The sequence below is a fragment of the Mesocricetus auratus genome, unplaced genomic scaffold (assembly GCF_017639785.1).
Source record: "Mesocricetus auratus isolate SY011 unplaced genomic scaffold, BCM_Maur_2.0 Super-Scaffold_100691, whole genome shotgun sequence".
NCBI classification, from domain to species: Eukaryota; Metazoa; Chordata; class Mammalia; order Rodentia; family Cricetidae; genus Mesocricetus; species Mesocricetus auratus.
The window spans coordinates 44,081,839-44,098,770 of NW_024429267.1; the positions used below are offsets into that span (position 1 = coordinate 44,081,839).

At 44.9% G+C, this 16,932-nt stretch overlaps 1 protein-coding gene across 3 annotated transcripts in view; it reads right to left on the reverse strand.

The window, feature by feature from the left end:
* Window positions 1–16,932, reverse strand: part of Col6a5 (collagen type VI alpha 5 chain) — a 104,416-nt gene that overhangs the window by 69,593 nt on the left and 17,891 nt on the right. For all 3 annotated transcript variants that reach the window (XM_021229949.2, XM_040739796.1, XM_040739797.1), the window contains exons 3-8: window positions 15,647–16,432; window positions 11,019–11,651; window positions 8,200–8,760; window positions 5,541–6,095; window positions 3,012–3,587; window positions 227–802 (exon numbers count right to left, since the gene is read on the reverse strand). In XM_021229949.2, the coding sequence (XP_021085608.2) occupies window positions 227–802; window positions 3,012–3,587; window positions 5,541–6,095; window positions 8,200–8,760; window positions 11,019–11,651; window positions 15,647–16,432 (3,687 nt within the window). The remainder of the gene's footprint in view (window positions 1–226; window positions 803–3,011; window positions 3,588–5,540; window positions 6,096–8,199; window positions 8,761–11,018; window positions 11,652–15,646; window positions 16,433–16,932) is intronic.

A 16,932-nucleotide genomic window follows, 5' to 3' on the forward strand; every position in this document is an offset into this window, starting at 1 on the left:
CCTACAGGACACAGCCCTACCATACTCCCTCATGCTCCATACCCATCCTATCACTGAGGAAGGCTGACTAAACACAAGCTTCCAGGGGAAAGCACCCATCAATGTCTCATCTCACTGCACATTCTTCTAAATGGGTTTCACGGGGGCTGGCCCACAGGACACCCTTGGGAAACAGAGGTACAGGAAGTCACCATCAAATAACACCAAACAACAGCAGGACACTCACTGGCTTTCCCGCAGCTCTGGCAGATTTCACGGACCATTCTTTTCTTCACATCCACACTCTTCAATCTATTAAAGTCTTGGAAAGTAATTATCTTTTCTGAATTGCCTGTGATGGGCAGGAGTTGTTCCTTATAAACATCCCCTATGCCCAAAGCCAGGACACAGATGCCAAGGTCTTTCAGGACTTTTACTGCATTTGCCACATCATAGCGGGGGTAACTGGATGTGATGACAACCAAAGTTTGAGGAACGCCAGCGTTTCTCCTCCCACCGACGGAGGGATGAAACATGTCACTCACATGCTTAAGAGCAAAGTCAATTCGCGGAAACCCCTTACTCTTGGCCACGGTTTGGATCCGAGACTTCCACTGAGTCTTGTTCAGAGAGCTTTCTAACTCAATAATTTCCTGATACCGGCTCCCGTATTGAGCCATCCCAATTTTCATTCTTTGAGACTGAATGTCAAAATTATCAATTAAGTCTGACAAGAAAGTTGTCATGGTAACAAACTCTGAATCAGACACCATGTCAGAGCCATCACAAAGGAAGATTACATCAGCTTCCCGAAGGTTACAGGCTGGAACAAGAAGGGGAGAGAAAAAGGATAAATTATTTTCCTCGTGCAACATTCTAGATTGTTCCGTTACTAGGACACTTAAATTGCTTTGCTAAATACTTAAATTGTTTTGCATTAGGAGCAAATTGAGATAAATTAACTGGAGTGAGACACACTGATTGAACCTCAACGAGAGAGAAAAAAATAGTAGGAAAGGGTAGGATAATAGACATTTTTTTCAAAGTGTAATTATAGTTGCATGAGTTATTGGAAAAGATATTGCAGGCTATTCAGAAAGAAGTAGGTAATTTGGATAGATTGAATATTTTCATGAAGAGATATTTTATAAGCCTAGAAATCTCTTCAATATCTGCAGACCAGAGCAGTCTAGGTAGCAATAGCATTTTATTATTGAAACTCCTATTGTTAACTGATGTTGCCAGATTACACATGTATCAAACACTTTAGACATGTAATAAAACAGTAAGAACCCCCCACCAGTTTATGACACATTATTCTAATTTTGTATGTGTAGAAATGGAATTCAAGGTAAATTCATAAGAACACATAGTTACTATGGAGGAAGAAGTATATCTGGACTTCTAGAAACTTAAATATGCTCTTTTTTTCTACAGCAGTTTTTTATGTCATGACCTCAATATTAGAAGTGGATGGGACAAGTGTGCATTGTTCAGAAATAGATCACAGGTCCATCTCCCTGAAGTTCCATGTGAAATATTCTAAAGCCAAGGGATAATTTCCTCCAAGTTCCAGCCAGAATCCCTGGCTCAGGTAGGACAGCAGAAGGGTAATCACAAACAGTAACCCCTGGTTTCCCAGTCACATGATTTCTTGAAAAACAGAGGGGCAGACACAGAGCTGCCATGCCCAGACAGGATTTCAAGGAAGATAGAGCTCCCTGCAGTTGGTGGAGCCTCCGGCTTTCAGCAACTTCAGGGTCAGCCTCCTTACAATGCCTTGCAAACAACATATCTTTCCCAGGGAAGTCCACGCTCCCTTCTCAACCCAACCTTGCCATCTTAGTGGGATGCTGGGCAACCGTCCTGGGAAGTGCTTGATCTGGAGCTTCTAGGTTTATAGATTCATTGGATATGCATCCCTGTCTAACTTGTGCCTGCCTTGCCTTCCCTTTTATTTCACAAGTGTGGTTCCTTAATAGACATCATGCATCCCAAACTCCATCTCAGCATCCACTTCCAAAGGTAACATGGGAGATAAGCATAAAGTAGCATCTTTACTTCTAAGACAAGACCAGTCTTAGTGATGTACTAGATTTGAAGGGAATCCAGTAATGACCAATAACCCAAAGAACTCACTCTTTTGATTGATACAGGTGAGAAGACAGCAAAAATAAATACTTAGTGTTAACACCAAGAGAAAGAGAAGGTGCCAGAGTTAGCACAACGCAAACAAAAGTTTAAAATTATTAGGTATATTAGATACAGGCAAGTAAGTGACAGGCTTGAGTATTTATAGTGGGTAGAATGATGTGCACAAAAATGTGGAAAATTTTGAGAATAATAAAGAAAACATGAAGAGGGCAGGAGCAACAGGTGATATGGAGAAGTGCATAATGGTTGGATAGAGTTAGAAAGCTTCCAAGATACTATACACAGTAGTGTGACATGGTCCAGTATGTGTAAGGTTGTTGAGAGTGACCTGCATGGCAACAGGATGGATGGGGGAGGATGGTACACACACCTGAGCACACGCATGAATAAGTACACATGAGTTTATCACTCTTCACAAAGCTCAGACACCATCATAGAACAGGGGGCGGAAAGATTGTAAGAGCCAGAGGTAGAAGAGGACCATATTAAGCAGTGTCTTTGTGACATGATAGAACCACTACACTCATGAACTCGCAGTAGCTGTGATTGCATGAGTCTTGCATAAGATCAATCAGTCAACATTCTATTGTGGAGGTAGGAGGAAATCACAAGTCTCTACCCCTAACTGAGGAGCTGGTGGCAGTAGAAAGCTTCTGGGGGAGGTGGAGTCAGTCAGTTCCCTTTAAGGATGTAGCTCCAGTAGTTGGCACCACATCCGTAAGTGTATGGGCCACCCAAACTGGAAAAGAAGACATGAATCTGGGGGTGGAAATGTGAGGCGGGGTCTGGGAGACGCTAGTGGGTGTGAATATGACCAAAACACATAATAGTGCAATTCTCAAAGAATAAACTATTATATCAGTAAAAGAGCAGCTTACTCTCCTGTGAATTATTGCACAGAGTTTCTTGCAGAGGCAGGTAAATATCTCTCAGTTTGTCAAAATTGTCTACATGGATAGTGTTTTCTTTCTTCCCTGCCATGGTCTCCAGTTCCCCTTGGTTGGCAGCTCCTACACCTACTGCGAAGATGGTGATGCCTTTGTCCCTGAGTTCCCATGCTGTGTCGTTGAGTTTATCTCGGTCATGCGACACACCATCCGTGATGACAATCATCAGCTGTCTCACGTTTTGCTTCAGGCGGCTGCCATGCTCTTCTGTAAACAGGACGCTGGAGTGCTGAAGAGCCTTGGCAGTGTAGGTTTCCCCTGAGGTATCCCTGGGCCTCCTCAGGTGCTCAATGATGTCCGATTTGCTTGAGTATGTGTTAAGATAGAAAAGGATCTCAGGATTATTGGAATATTTGAGAGCTCCAAACTGGACTCGGTCCCTGCCAACATCTGCCTTCTTCACCAAATGGATAGTGAGGTTAATCATGCTCTCTTGCTGTTGTGAACCTATGCTGCCTGAATGGTCCAGCACAAACACAATATCTAAGAGTTCGATCCTCTTGCAATCTGAAATAAAAAAATGAACAGGCACTCACAAACTCTACCAAGCATCCTAAACACAAGAGGAAAAGCAGTCAACCTTTCCCATGAGTATTCTAGGTATATCACACTCCCAATTCATTCCCCATACCCCACTTAGTATCCTCCCATTGTGTGTGTGTGTGTGTGTGTGTGTGTGTGTGTGTGTGTGTGTGTGTGAAAGCCAACATTCAACCATGGGTTTCATTCCTCAGAACACCATCAACCTTGGTTTCTGAAACCCACACCAAGTGGGCAAGGCTGACTGGCTAGCAATCCCCAAGTCTGCCTATCTCCACATCCTCTGACTAGCCTGCAAGCTCCAAGGTTCTGCCTATCCCCGCTTCCCCTGCACTGGGATTACAAGTTCATGGCAAAATCTGTTTTTTTCAGATGGGTGCTGGAGATCAAACTCTGGTGGTTTTCATATTTTTGTGGCAAGCACTTTGTTGATTAAGCATTCTCCCCAGTCCCTGTCTCACTTTGCTCTTCAAGGTGGTTGTCATTTTACAGAGAAAGAAGCCAATGTGCATTGAAGGGCAAGTTGCCAGAGCAGGATTCTAAGTGCACGTGTACCCTGACCTAAGGGGCCTTATGACTGATGGTCCTTGCACCACACCACTGACCTGCTGTCTCAGACCTCATGGCACCTTTGCTAACCAGCTTTCAGCAGAAAAGCAACATCAGAAGCCAATTCAAGGACAATATGATGATGAGTTTTTCTAGTGCTTGCCAAAACGAACTGCTGTCTTAAGAGTTCAGGAGCTCACTATGTAGGTTGGAGGTTGCATCCCATCCTCTCTGGCTCCAACTGTCCAAAGTTCCCTTTTTCTTCATACCCACCAGCCTGTTTTATCTCCAGTCTTCATGTCTGCCAGTGAGGTTATCAAGTTTTCAAGTCCCAGACACCATGAATGAGCTCAGGCTATCGCAGCCTGGGCAAAGGCTTCCCTGAAACATGGTGACTGGGCACAACTGGAAAAATGTTTCAGTTGATTACTATATGAGGCAGCTGAAGTTGGCTGTCTTCTGTCCTTGTGCAAATTGATAACAAACTCTAGCTCAAGAGATGTTGAACTTGATAGGATTCGGGCTGGGGGTGCAGCTCAGTGGCAGAGCTGGCATCTGGGAGACACTAGGCTCAGTTCCCTGCACTGCAAATAATTGGCTGCAACTGAAGATTGCTCAGTATTTTTTTAAAAAGCATTATGATTTATGAGATAAAAATGGTAACCCCAAGCAATCAGGTAGAAAGCCCGATAATAAAACTTCACAAGTGATAGTACATGAGCAGCCAAATGCCTAGTTGCCAAAAGATAAGAATACAAATCAATTTTAAAAATGCACTGCACATTTAAAATATGAGCAGTGCTTTGGTAGATCCAGAATGTTTAGGGAACCATTTAATATAATTAAAAGGCAGATGCATTTATGCTTCTAATTAGTTTCTGCCTGACAATGGCTGTGCATAGCCATGAAACAATCCTTTAATAAATCATTTGAGAGGCGGCTACTCTTCCTACTTCAAGTCAGCACACTCGACTAATTCAATCTTCCCTCCCTCCCCCCTCCCTCCCTCCCTCCCTCCCTCCCTCCCTCCCTCTCTCTCTCTCTCTCTCTCTCTCTCTCTCTCTTTCTCTCTCTCTCTCCTCTCTCTCCCTCTAAACTTACCTCCATAATTTTCTGCTTAAACTGATTTTTAAAAAATCATTTAGTATTAAAAACTGACAATAGAAAAACCCAGGTTTGTAATGATTAGAGCTGGAAGTACTATAGCCTTTGGAGACCTTTTCAGAATAGATTTAATTCACCAAAAGCAAGACTAATTTGTACCAAACTACCTTCCAAATTTTTCATCAGGTTGTGCGAGTTTTAATGTAACAAACATAAATAAGAAATTAGGGGACCACTGGTGTCTTGAAGGGAATCAGGGTCACTTACCATGCAGAGCACACACACGAAAGATGAGTTTACTCTCTATTGCCTTCAGATGATCAAAGTTCTCAACGTGGAAAACCAGGCTGCCATCCCCACTGATCTCCTCCAGCTCAGCCCTATTGGCACCATACACACCCACAGAAAAGATGGTCACACCTTTGTTTCTGAGAGCCATGGCAGGACCCCCCACTTCATCTTGGGCTTTCCCATCTGTGAGAAGGATGAGAAACTTCCTGACCTGGGGGCGGGCCCCCTTGGGAAGGTCAAAGTAGTCATTTACAAAGGTTAGCGCGCTTCCAGTCAAAGTGTTTCTGAAGATGGGCGACATGGCATCTATGGCGGCATAAATTTCTTCCTGTGTGGGGAATGTGTTGAGCTGGAACTCTTCCTTGTTATAATCACTGAACTGAACAACCCCAACTTGAGCTTTGTTGGCACCGATCTGAATCTTCCCCACCAGGTTTTTCATGAAGGTTTTCATTGTCTCAAAGTTTGTGTCCCCGATGCTTCCAGAACTGTCCACCAAAAACATGATGTCAGCCTTCATGTCTTCACATCCTGCGTCATGGGAAAAGATCAGAAACCGGTGTGACTCTCCGAGTACATGGAGACAGTAAGTAATAACAAATACATCTATGAGAAAACGTTCACAATTAACTCAGGGAATCATGGTTACATTTGAAACTTTTATTTGCAACTTTGGTGGAAGAAGCCTGCTGACAAGAGCCTGCGGGCATCAGAGATTCACTGAGGCTGGGCCAAGAAATTTAGAAAAGGAAATGCCACTTCCCAACCTTACGTTCAGTCCTTCACACATCTAAGCACTCATCCGCCATCCGTTTATTATCCGCCATCCGTTTATTCATTCATCATTCATCCATTCATCACTCTTTCGTTCATAAATTTTAAATGCATATAAATACCAAGCCTCAAGTTAAGCATTAAAGACATAATGGTGATTTTAAAAATTAATCAGAGCCAAAGTAACCAATTCTCAACATTTATGGAACTAATATTTCAGGACTTAAACATGGACTTGACTAGCATAATTCTAAGTAATCTTAAAGCAGTATTATTGTCCGGGATAATTTTAAATGGTTTGATAAATAAGTCATTTAATACATAAAAAATGTAGTGAAAAGATTTGTGGTGATATCGCATGCATTAGTACACACATATATCTGTTCACCACAGACTATTCCTTTATTTATACATAAAATTTGTACATGGTCCTTATTGGAATCAGGTACACATACACACACATAAATGCATATATGCCTACATGTTTATTGGAATCAGGTACACATACATACACATAAATGCATATATGCCTACATGTAAGACCAACTTCTATACACTATTGAAAATAGGTGTTAATTGGAGCTGGAGAGATGGTTTAGCAGTTTAGAGCACTTGTTGCTCTTGCAGAAGACCCGGGTCCAATTCCCAGCACCCACATGGTGGCTAACAACCATCCATAACTCCAGTTCCAGTGGTTCTGACGCCCTCTTCTGACCTCTGCAGTCACTGCACCCACATGGTACACATATATACATGCAAATAAAACACTCATGCACATAAACTATAGATAAAAGCCTTTAAAATAAAAATATGAATGGCCTTAACAAAGCCCCAAGGTAAAGTGTTAATGGCACTTCTTTATGTGACACATATAAAGGAATATATATTTTATATACACTTAACAGTCACAGGATCTGTCCCTTTATTTCTACAGGTGATAGGGACTGCTTCTAGTATGCTAATATGTTTTCCCATTCTTGCCTGTTAATCAATTTCCACCCAGGCAGATGGTTGCCCAGCAGAAGAATGTTGTCTCAACCTTCCTTGCAAGACATGACCCCCTTGACTAAGTCTGAACCCGTAGCTGAGCAACAGTGGCCCAGCCTCTTCAGGATCATGCCATCAAAACAACTGGGTGCAGTAAGTTCCCTTCAGGTGTCTCTCCACAGATGCAAGGTGACGAGCACAGCTTCAGCTCCGACCTAAATGTGGAAGCCCCTGCCTGTGCACTAGACCTGAACTCTCATCCTGATGAGTACGTGAGGGAGGAATGAGCTATGATGCTCTGTAACCCTGAGCTTGAAGCGTGTCAGAGTACATCAGTCCACCACACAGACACACTGCCTCCTGCCAACAGCACCTGCTCTCAGGAAGACTGATCTCTGGCCCCTCAGGCTTAGGTTTCCTAACATCCCGCTCTCAACTCACTACTGAGGACTCCTTTCCCTGAACGATAACCCGAACTACAAAAAATGTCCTTACCTCCTCACATCAGTCTGGAGCCTTCTTCTCTAAGAAGGACCCGAGGCGCACTCTATGCTGTACCTCCTGAAGCCTTTCTCCTTTTCTAGGAGTCAAACGCAGGAAACAGGGAAGATTCTGTGGGATTCTGCCCTCAGTACCACTCTTTTGCTTGTTTGGTTTTATTCCCAGTGGCTCAGAAAAGTCACGCATGTTTTGCATCCTTTTCCTTCCTCTCCTGTGACAACCTAGCCACCGTCTGCAACACCTGACTGTTCTTGTTTTGCTTTGCAGGGCTCGGGCTCATCAGATCTAGATAAGCGGCCTGCCACTGAGCTACATTCCACCTCACACGTGACCTTTACGCATCCCTTTCTGCGTTTCATTTTGTTTTTCTTACCTTTTTCAGAGCAGATGCTGTGAACAATTTCGTTTTTTATGTTCCTTAGGGAATCAAAGTTCTGCCCAAAGTTGACCCTCTCGTCTTTCCCAGCAATTTGTCGCAGTTGTGTTTTATTTGCCTCGCCAATCCCCACTGCATGAACGGTGACATGTTCAGCCCTTAGTCTGGTGGCAGGTTCTAGAACGCTGTCTTCTGACTTCCCATCAGTCAGTACAATGAGGTAACAGGGGGTTTCACCTGCCCTCTCTGCTTTCCCCTTCTTTATTATCGGCAGTATGAAGTCGAGGGCTTTCCCGGTGAATGTACGACCTTTGAGTTGCTTGATGTTAAAAACGGCCTTCTTCAAGGCAACGTCATCCATGTAGAGAGAGACAGGGAATTCCACTTCATTCTTATGTGAATACTGCACAACTCCAACTCGGACGTTGTTGGGACCAATGGGAAACATGTCTATCACAGATGACATAAATATCAGGATTTGCTCAAACTGTTTCTTGTGGATGCTGGTGGAGCCGTCAATGAGGAAATAGATATCAGCCTCCTTTGTATCCACACAGCCTAAAAAGGGAAACAGAGAATGGGAAGTGTGTTCTGTGTCAAAGAGCATCCTGAGGGAACTTTGTTCCAGGATTTGTGCAGAGCATGAGCCTGTGCAGGTCTAAGAACAGGGCCTCTGTGTTTGCATAGAGCCTGGACACTTCCTCGAGACCTTTCTGTCCATTTTTACCTTTGAAATCTAACACCGTCTTGGGAAAACACTGAGACACAGCAAAGCATGGTGGCTTATGTAAGGTCACACAGCCAGTAAATGAAGAGCAAGAACCAGATTTTCCAGGCCTCCAGACTGTAAGGAAAATCCTCTTGGAGCTTTGATGCTTGCTTCTTTAGAGACTATGTCTTAATGGTTTCCTAGGAAACAGCATGGGATGGGAAACCATCTGTTCTACCTGCTTTTGTTTTGCTTTGTTTTTCAACAGAATCTCTATGCACCCCAGGCTGGCCTTGAGCTCATGATCCTTCTGCTTCTGCCTCCCAAGTGCAGGATTACAGACATGTACCCCATGCTTGGCTGTGACCTCTGTTCTTCCCCAATGACATCTTCTACCATGAGCAACTACTGCAGTAAAGCCCAAATCAGATTAGTGATATTATCATTCATTTAGAATTTTAAATTAAAAATCAGCCTTACCTCCTGCCTTTCTCTCTGACCCTAGCTCCAGCAATTTTGCATCTTACACACTGAGTTTTAAACACATTGGACTTTCTATTCCTTTTGTTTTTGTTTTTTTTTTCGAGACAGAGCATCTCTGTGTAACAACCCTAGCCATCCTGGAACTCACTGTGTAGACTAGGCTGGCCTTGAATTCAGAGATCTGCCTACCTCTGCCTCCCTGAGTGCTGGGATTGATGGCATGTATGACCACACAGGGCTCTCACCCTATTTTCATTGTGGCTTTTTCCAGAATTGACTTCTTCGTGAGCATAACATGTATCCTATCACATAACATCACTTTCAGACATCTCTGCCTAAGCCTTGCTTCTGCTTCATAGACCTGGCACATCACAGAAATTCAACAAGTAGTTTAAACAAAGTACCTCTCAATGCCCTATTGTGGAATAGAATATTTGTCTGAACCTTGGGATCAGACTTATTTCCAGTACCATTTATTTCTTAAAGAACAATTGTTCAAAGCCTACAGTAATGTCAGGAATCATTAATTGCCCCCAAAGCTTCCAACAAAAGAAGAATTCTACGATGGCCAAGTTGCCCTGTGTTTATAAGACTGGCCTATTTACTTAACTAGAAAATGGCATATGAAGCTGACAATTTGAAAACTGTAAGTCATTTCCTATGAATGACTATATAGAGAAGTGATTACCTGTTGAGAAAGTTAAAATTGGCTGGGTAAGAACCTGTAATCCCAGCACTTAGGAAGTGGAGCAGGGGGATCAGGAGTTCAGGGTCATCCTCAGCTACATAAATAGTTCCAAGCTAGCCTGAGCTACATGAGAGAAGGAAAGAAAGAAATAAAGGCAAGGAAGGAGAGAGAAGAGGGAGAAAGAAAGAAAAGAGAGAGAGAAAGGAAGGCAGGCAGGGAGGGAGAAAGGAAGGAAGGAAAGAAAGAAAGATTGGCTGAGATTGCAATCATCTGCAAAGCACAGGTTGATCTGGGCCTGTAAACCTTGAAAGCAAGCATGGTGAACTGGTGTATAATCTAATAAAGAAGTAAGCATTCACCAGAAGGAAGGAGGCAGTGGCCGGTGACAGTGAAGAGAGGACATGGATCATAGCACATGACAGCGATAGCCAGCCCTCCCTGCACCTCTGCCCTCTGCCCTCTCATACTCTAAGCATCACTAGTCATTGGTCACCGCTGCTCTTAATACACAAACCTAGAGCCCAGTCAGCAAGTGTGAGGACCTGCCTTTCATCCTTAGCACCTACATTAAAGCAGGGGGGGGGTGGACAGTAAACGGGCAAAGTCAAGTGTTATCTGAAGGCAGGACTACAGCCTACTTTTTCTCCTTCATGTCCATCAACACCATAAAAAATGTTTTATGCATTGTGTGGATGGTTTTATTATATCTTATGGAGGCACAATTTGCACATTATAAAATCAATCCGTTGTAAGTATATTATTCAGTGGATTTTGACATATTTATAGCTATGCAGCCATTATACAAATTCAATATTTGTAGCATTCTCTCGACCCTTAAAAGTCCCCTGACTGAATTTTGATCAATGCCTCCTCCAGCCCCAACCCTGGGCAACCATTCCCATTAAATGTGTAATAACAAGAGTCTTCCAGACATACCAGTTTTATCAAGCTCCAGTTGTTCAGCATGGGTAGAAACTTGGGTCCAGATTTCATTGTGGATCTTCTTCAGGAAGTTCCCACTGTACGATTCCAACTGTCTGTAGGAGTCGTGTGTGGAGATACTCTGCTTGGAAGGGTAGGACACTATGTCTTCTAACTGTGTGTTGTTGGCCCCTTGGATGCCCAGAGCAAACATAGTTATGCCCTCCAAGCGAAGATCTAATGCAGCCTCCCGCACTGCGTCATCGGATGGTCTGTGGGTGACCAGCACAGCAATCTGAGGGACCCCCTGTGCCTTTCTGCTGCCGCCGGATGCTGAGAAGCCTTCTCTCCTCATCTGCTCAATGGCAGCCCCAACTTTAGACCCCCCAGTGTGGAGCGAGAGCTTCTGGATTTGCTGCTGGAATTCAGACTGGTTGGTGCTTGACTTCAGGGAAGAAATAGTCTGAACCCTGTCACTGTAGCTCATCAGTCCAAGTCGCATGCAATCTTCCTTCACATCCACAGAGCTGGTAACATTCTCCAGGAAGTTCTGCAGGTCCCTCAGGTTTTGTGTTGTCCCCACTGACTCATCCACCAAGAATATAAGGTCGGCAAGGGAGTCCTTCTGACAGGATATGGGAAAGGGAACTGCAGGGACAGAAAAGTGGTGAGGTTAGAAGAAAAACCACTGGCCTAGAGTGAAGGGTATGCCAAGGACTGCTAAGGCACCAATGAAAATGGAGTTACCACAGACTCAGACTTTCTTCCTCTTACTCAACAAAAGATGAAAATTCTGAGTAAGTCTAGCAAGGTCATTAACTCAGAGGTTTCATGAATGCACTTTCTTCTGTACTTAGCCATTTTCCTGCCACATGCTACAGCCACCACTGCCACTGTCACCTCTGTGCCCATGCCTACAATGACTGTCCCCATTGCCAACATACTTCCTACCACCAGTGTGACCACAGTCACCAGTACAGCCATCGTCACGACCAGCCCATGAAACTCAACTCCATCACCACCACCAATGGCACTACCTCCCCCATGTTCCCCACACCCACCTTTTACCAGCAATGTGACCACCATGGCTGCCACTGCGTCCATCCCTACTATCCTCACAGTCTGACGGGTGGTGATGAATTGGCAGACATATTTCTGACCTCAACAAGCTCACACTCTATGGTGGCCAAATCATATTCTTCCAAGTGGTGACAATTGCTACAAAGAAAACTGCAGGTGGCTTGCCTGACTCTGCTGGTGAGGTGGTTGGGGGAGAAACCTACATGAGCTGTGAAGTTGTCTTGGCCTCTCTGAAAAGATCACACTGGATGAAATGTGAATACAGGATTCAGCCGTAGGAAATTCAGCAGAAAGAATGGCAAAGGTTGGGACAAGAAAGAAGCACACAGTGGCTAGAGCAGGTGAGAGGAGGGGAACCAGGGGGATGAGGTCACAGGGAAGCAGGTCCAGATCACCTGGAAGTCACACCGTCTGTTCCAATTTAAATTTAAGCATCACTGCAGGCACTGAAGGGAAATAAAGGATTCAAGGTTACAACAAGCAACTGCCCTGGTCCAAGAAAGAAACACTGGTTCTAAACAGAACAACAGGAAGCCAGAGCGGCAAGATTGGTTTTGATAAATGACTAGAGACAGCAGGAAACTTAATGATTGTAACAGAAGAAGAAATAGGGGAAACTCATAGGGATAGGGTTTGCATATCTGACTGGATGGTGGCAGCGTGTCCTTCTGAGACTGTGGGAATGAGTTACAGGTAGGGTCCAAGAGTTCCATCTCAGACATGCTACATTTCACATAACACTGGCCATCCAGGAAGAGATGTCACATGAGCAGCTGTTTGGAAGAATCTGGGGTCTAAGACAAAGTCAGCCATGTTCACACCACTCGAAACACGGGAGGATGAATCGTGCCTGAGCAACGTGTAGTCAAGAGACAAGCTTAACCCTGCCAAGAGCTACCCGTAGTTTCCCTGACCCCAGAAGACAGAAAACTTGTCTTACTTAGCTCTAGCCCTCCAGCAGCAGGCACCTGGTGTGAGAACAAGAATATTTGCAGAGAATTATTTAAAACTAATTCTTATAAACCTCACTTAGAATCCCACACCACTGGCTAAATCCCAGAATGACCTCCTCAAGTCAGCATTTATTTGCCAACAGCTGTTACTATCAATAGCAATAGACAAAAGTCATGTAAGTCATTTTTCCATTGTTAGAAGACAGACACCATTTTCCTCGCTTTACAAAGAAAGGAACAGAAGCTCCCAAGTTAAGAAAACTACCCAAGGTCCTAAGCAGCCCAGCCATACTTTACACTCAGACATCACCAATGATAGCTCTTGCTTTAACTTCTAGAAGGCAAGGATAAGATCTTTCCAAACAATACCCTGTCTTGAGCTATAAGAAGGAGTAAGAGAAGTGTTATCAGTACATGGGGCCCCCTAAAAGGTGACAAAGCTCCCTTGTCCCTGAGGGAGCAGACTAAGAGTCAGAGCGCAGCCGGAAAGTCCACTCAGCTGAGGATTCTCCTACTGCACTCAGAGACATGGCCAGGCTTCTCACAGCACAGCATCCCTGCCGCACACCTGCCTAGAACTGTGACTGGCCCACTCACTTCATCACCAGCACTGTGTGCAGCCTCCCATTTTCCTTGTTTCTCACTGATGCTTTCTGGGACCACCTCCCCAATGACCATTAGACTCAAGAATATACTGCTTTGAAATCATCATAGAAAACTCACTAAGATGAAAGTACAGCATCCTTCAATCAGAAGGTGTGAGCTACTGGGGCATTAGCATTCCTTCTTCGGGCCAAGAGAATCAGGAATCAAAGCAAATGAAGAGAGGTCCTGTGTGTTTCTATATGGAATACCAGGGCTTCGGGGGAGCTGAAGGAAAGGCAGAGAAGACACGTGCTAGGTGGAAGCTGGAAGGTAACAGAGATGGCTTCTGGGATGGAAGTCAGAACTGGCCTAAGGACAGGCAGTAATGACTGCAGTCATCACCCCTCCCTAAGGACACATTGTGACAGCTGGGGTAATGCTGATCCCAAGCAGCTCTCAGTGCAGTAGACATCAGCATGGATGGCAGCGCCTTAGAGATAGGAGCAGTCCCATGGGATGTGCTTGGGGGTCAGCATGAATGGTGGGGTATTAGAGATAGGAGCAGTCCCATGGGATGTGCTTGGGGGTCAGCATGAATGGTGAGGTCTTAGAGATAGGAACAGTCCCATGAGATGTGCTTAAGGGTCAGCATGAATGGTGAGGTCTTAGAGATAGGAACAGTCCCATGAGATGTGCTTGGGGGTCCTTGGAAAAGTAAATGGGAGAATTTCACATAGAAGAGGTCATGACTGAGGTCCTGGATTATGTAAGTGAGGGAGATACTGAGCCAACTCAGTTTGAGCTGCTTCCAGTTGGCTCTCATTCATACCCATAAGTCTTCAGTAAATATTCTCAGTATTTCTTCAGTTTAAAGATGCATTCTGCTTTCTGCTTTTTCTGCTATTTCTCTCTCTCTGCTCTCCTCTCTTTCTGCTCCCGTCTCCCTCTTCTCTTCTGTTCTTCCTCTGTGTCTCTCCGTCTCTTTACCTCTTTCGTCTTTCTTTCCCCCTCCCTCTCCTTTATAATAAAACTTCTCACTAAAAAAAAAAAGATATATTCTGCTGGGAGAGACATCATTACATAATAGCAGCACTTCAGAGTCTCCCTAAAAGCACTACTGATGCATTGCAGAAACACATTCTAATGTTAAATATATGAAAATACAAAATATTTAGTCATAAATGTGAAACTCTCACCATAGAATGCCTGACTCCATGGCTGGAGAGGTAACAAGTGCCTTTTTGTATGGAACAGGCACTGATACTCATTAGAGACACACTTAAAAAATAGCGCAGTAAGGCTCTGCCACTAGTCATACACAAGCCCAGGAGTGCAGCCCACCACACTACTGACCATCTGGGTCACCCCTGCGCTGCCTGTATTGCACAAGAATGAACAAGTGCTGACAAGTCCCTCGTGCCACAGTCCTCACACCCATTGGCTGGGACGTGCTGTTGTGATATGCTATTTGACTGGAACTCACTGAATTACTGCCCATCAGCCCGACATCACCAGGCATATGAAGGAAAAGGAATCATCTAGATGGGTTTCTGGTGTCTATGACAGTCACACTTCCATTTATTCATAATAAGAAACAGAACACCAGCTTACTGTCTTAGGCTCAAAGAATAGAGTGATTAACCCAAGCTGCCAATTCTGCCCTTATGACACTCCCCAGGCATGGCTACAGGACAGGGACAAACATAGATGGAAAATTATGGGAAGTGTTGCTGTTACAAGATGTGTCCAAGGAATGCTGGCACCCAAAATGAAAGCATCCCAAGAGAGGAAGAAAGCAGAGTTGAGATTTAAATGATGGAGCTCTTCTGCCAAAAAGAGGCAAGGGAAGGCAATAGGATTGGAGTCAGGGAAATGGCAAAGACAGAGGCAAAGAAAAGGCTGGTATGGGGAAATTCCCAACGGCTCAACACAGCTAGTCACAGATACCTGGTGAGAGCTGCCATGGGTAAGGGTGGGCATATAGTGTGCCCATGGGGATTGGGCTCCTCGTCAAGGGTCTCCTACCTGTCATATCACCATTGATTACAGCTGTGGTTGGGGCTGCAGGAGTCATTGGGGCTGCAGGTGTCATTGGGGCTGCAGGTGTCATTGGGGCTGCAGGCGTCATTGGGGCTGCAGGCGTCATTGGGGCTGCAGGTGTCATTGGGGCTGCAGGCGTCATTGGGGCTGCAGGTGTCATTGGGGCTCCAGGTGTCACTGGGGCCACAGCTGTTCCTTCCCTGTACTTAGTCACGTCCTTGATGATCTGCGTCATGTTTGGGGCAAACGCACTGAGGTCTCTGGCAGTCCTGAGGTTGAAATGGAACTGGGATGTGGCCATGGCCTTCAGGTTTTCCTCAGAAGCCTTCTGCACCCCCACTGAGATGATTTTCACCCCATCTTCCCGAAGGGCCTTCGAAGCCTCTTCCACATCATCCTCAGACTCGGCTGAAGCCAGCACCACCAGGATTGGGGGGAACTGTTTCCTGTCTCTTCCATTTGTGGGAGCGGAGAAATAGGTCCTGTGAGCCTCTTGCAGGGCGTTGCCTATCTTCAGGGTACCACCGATGAACCCCAAGTTCTTCTTCAGGTGGTTCAGCATGGGGTTCCTGTTCTTGAAGGTGCCCAGCTGGAACTCATTGTGGAGAGCATCGCTGTACTGGGCCAGGGCCACGCGGTACTTGCTGGCCTCTATGGGGAGGCTGCTGATCAGCTTGTTGAGGAAAGTTCTCACAAATGGGAAGGACTTACTCCCCAGCTCATCAGAGCTGTCCACCAGAAACACCACATCTGCATACTCGGGGCCTGGCCCTGCGTAATAAAGAAGCAAGCTCCGTTTTATTCCCTTCATCACATTTTAGACCTCACTATTCACTTGTGGCTATGCCCATGTGACCTTGTAACTTTATCCTAATTCCAAAGATGCTTTTTCCCAGGAAGTCAAACAGAAGAAACCACTTGTTTTGCCTGACATGTCAAGGGGACATTAGTGAACTCAGCTAATAGATTTTTCTTTCTCAAATCTGTTTCTGAAAGCAATTGACTTTCTTTTTATTTCTAGAGCCCCAAACTATGATATTGTACTACAAAATTAATGACATGGTGGTAGCACCCCAGAAAGTCCCAATGTGGTCTGAGGGTCCCAATGTGGTCTGAGGACTAATAACTATTCTTGGAAACAACACAGAATATGCAGCTGCCTTGGGCTGGAGAACTCAGGAACAGCGTGAAGAAAGATTTTAGTGGCATGGAACTGTCTGAGGACCACAGAGCAAGAGAGTTGGGATCAGACATGGGCATAGAGAAAAGAA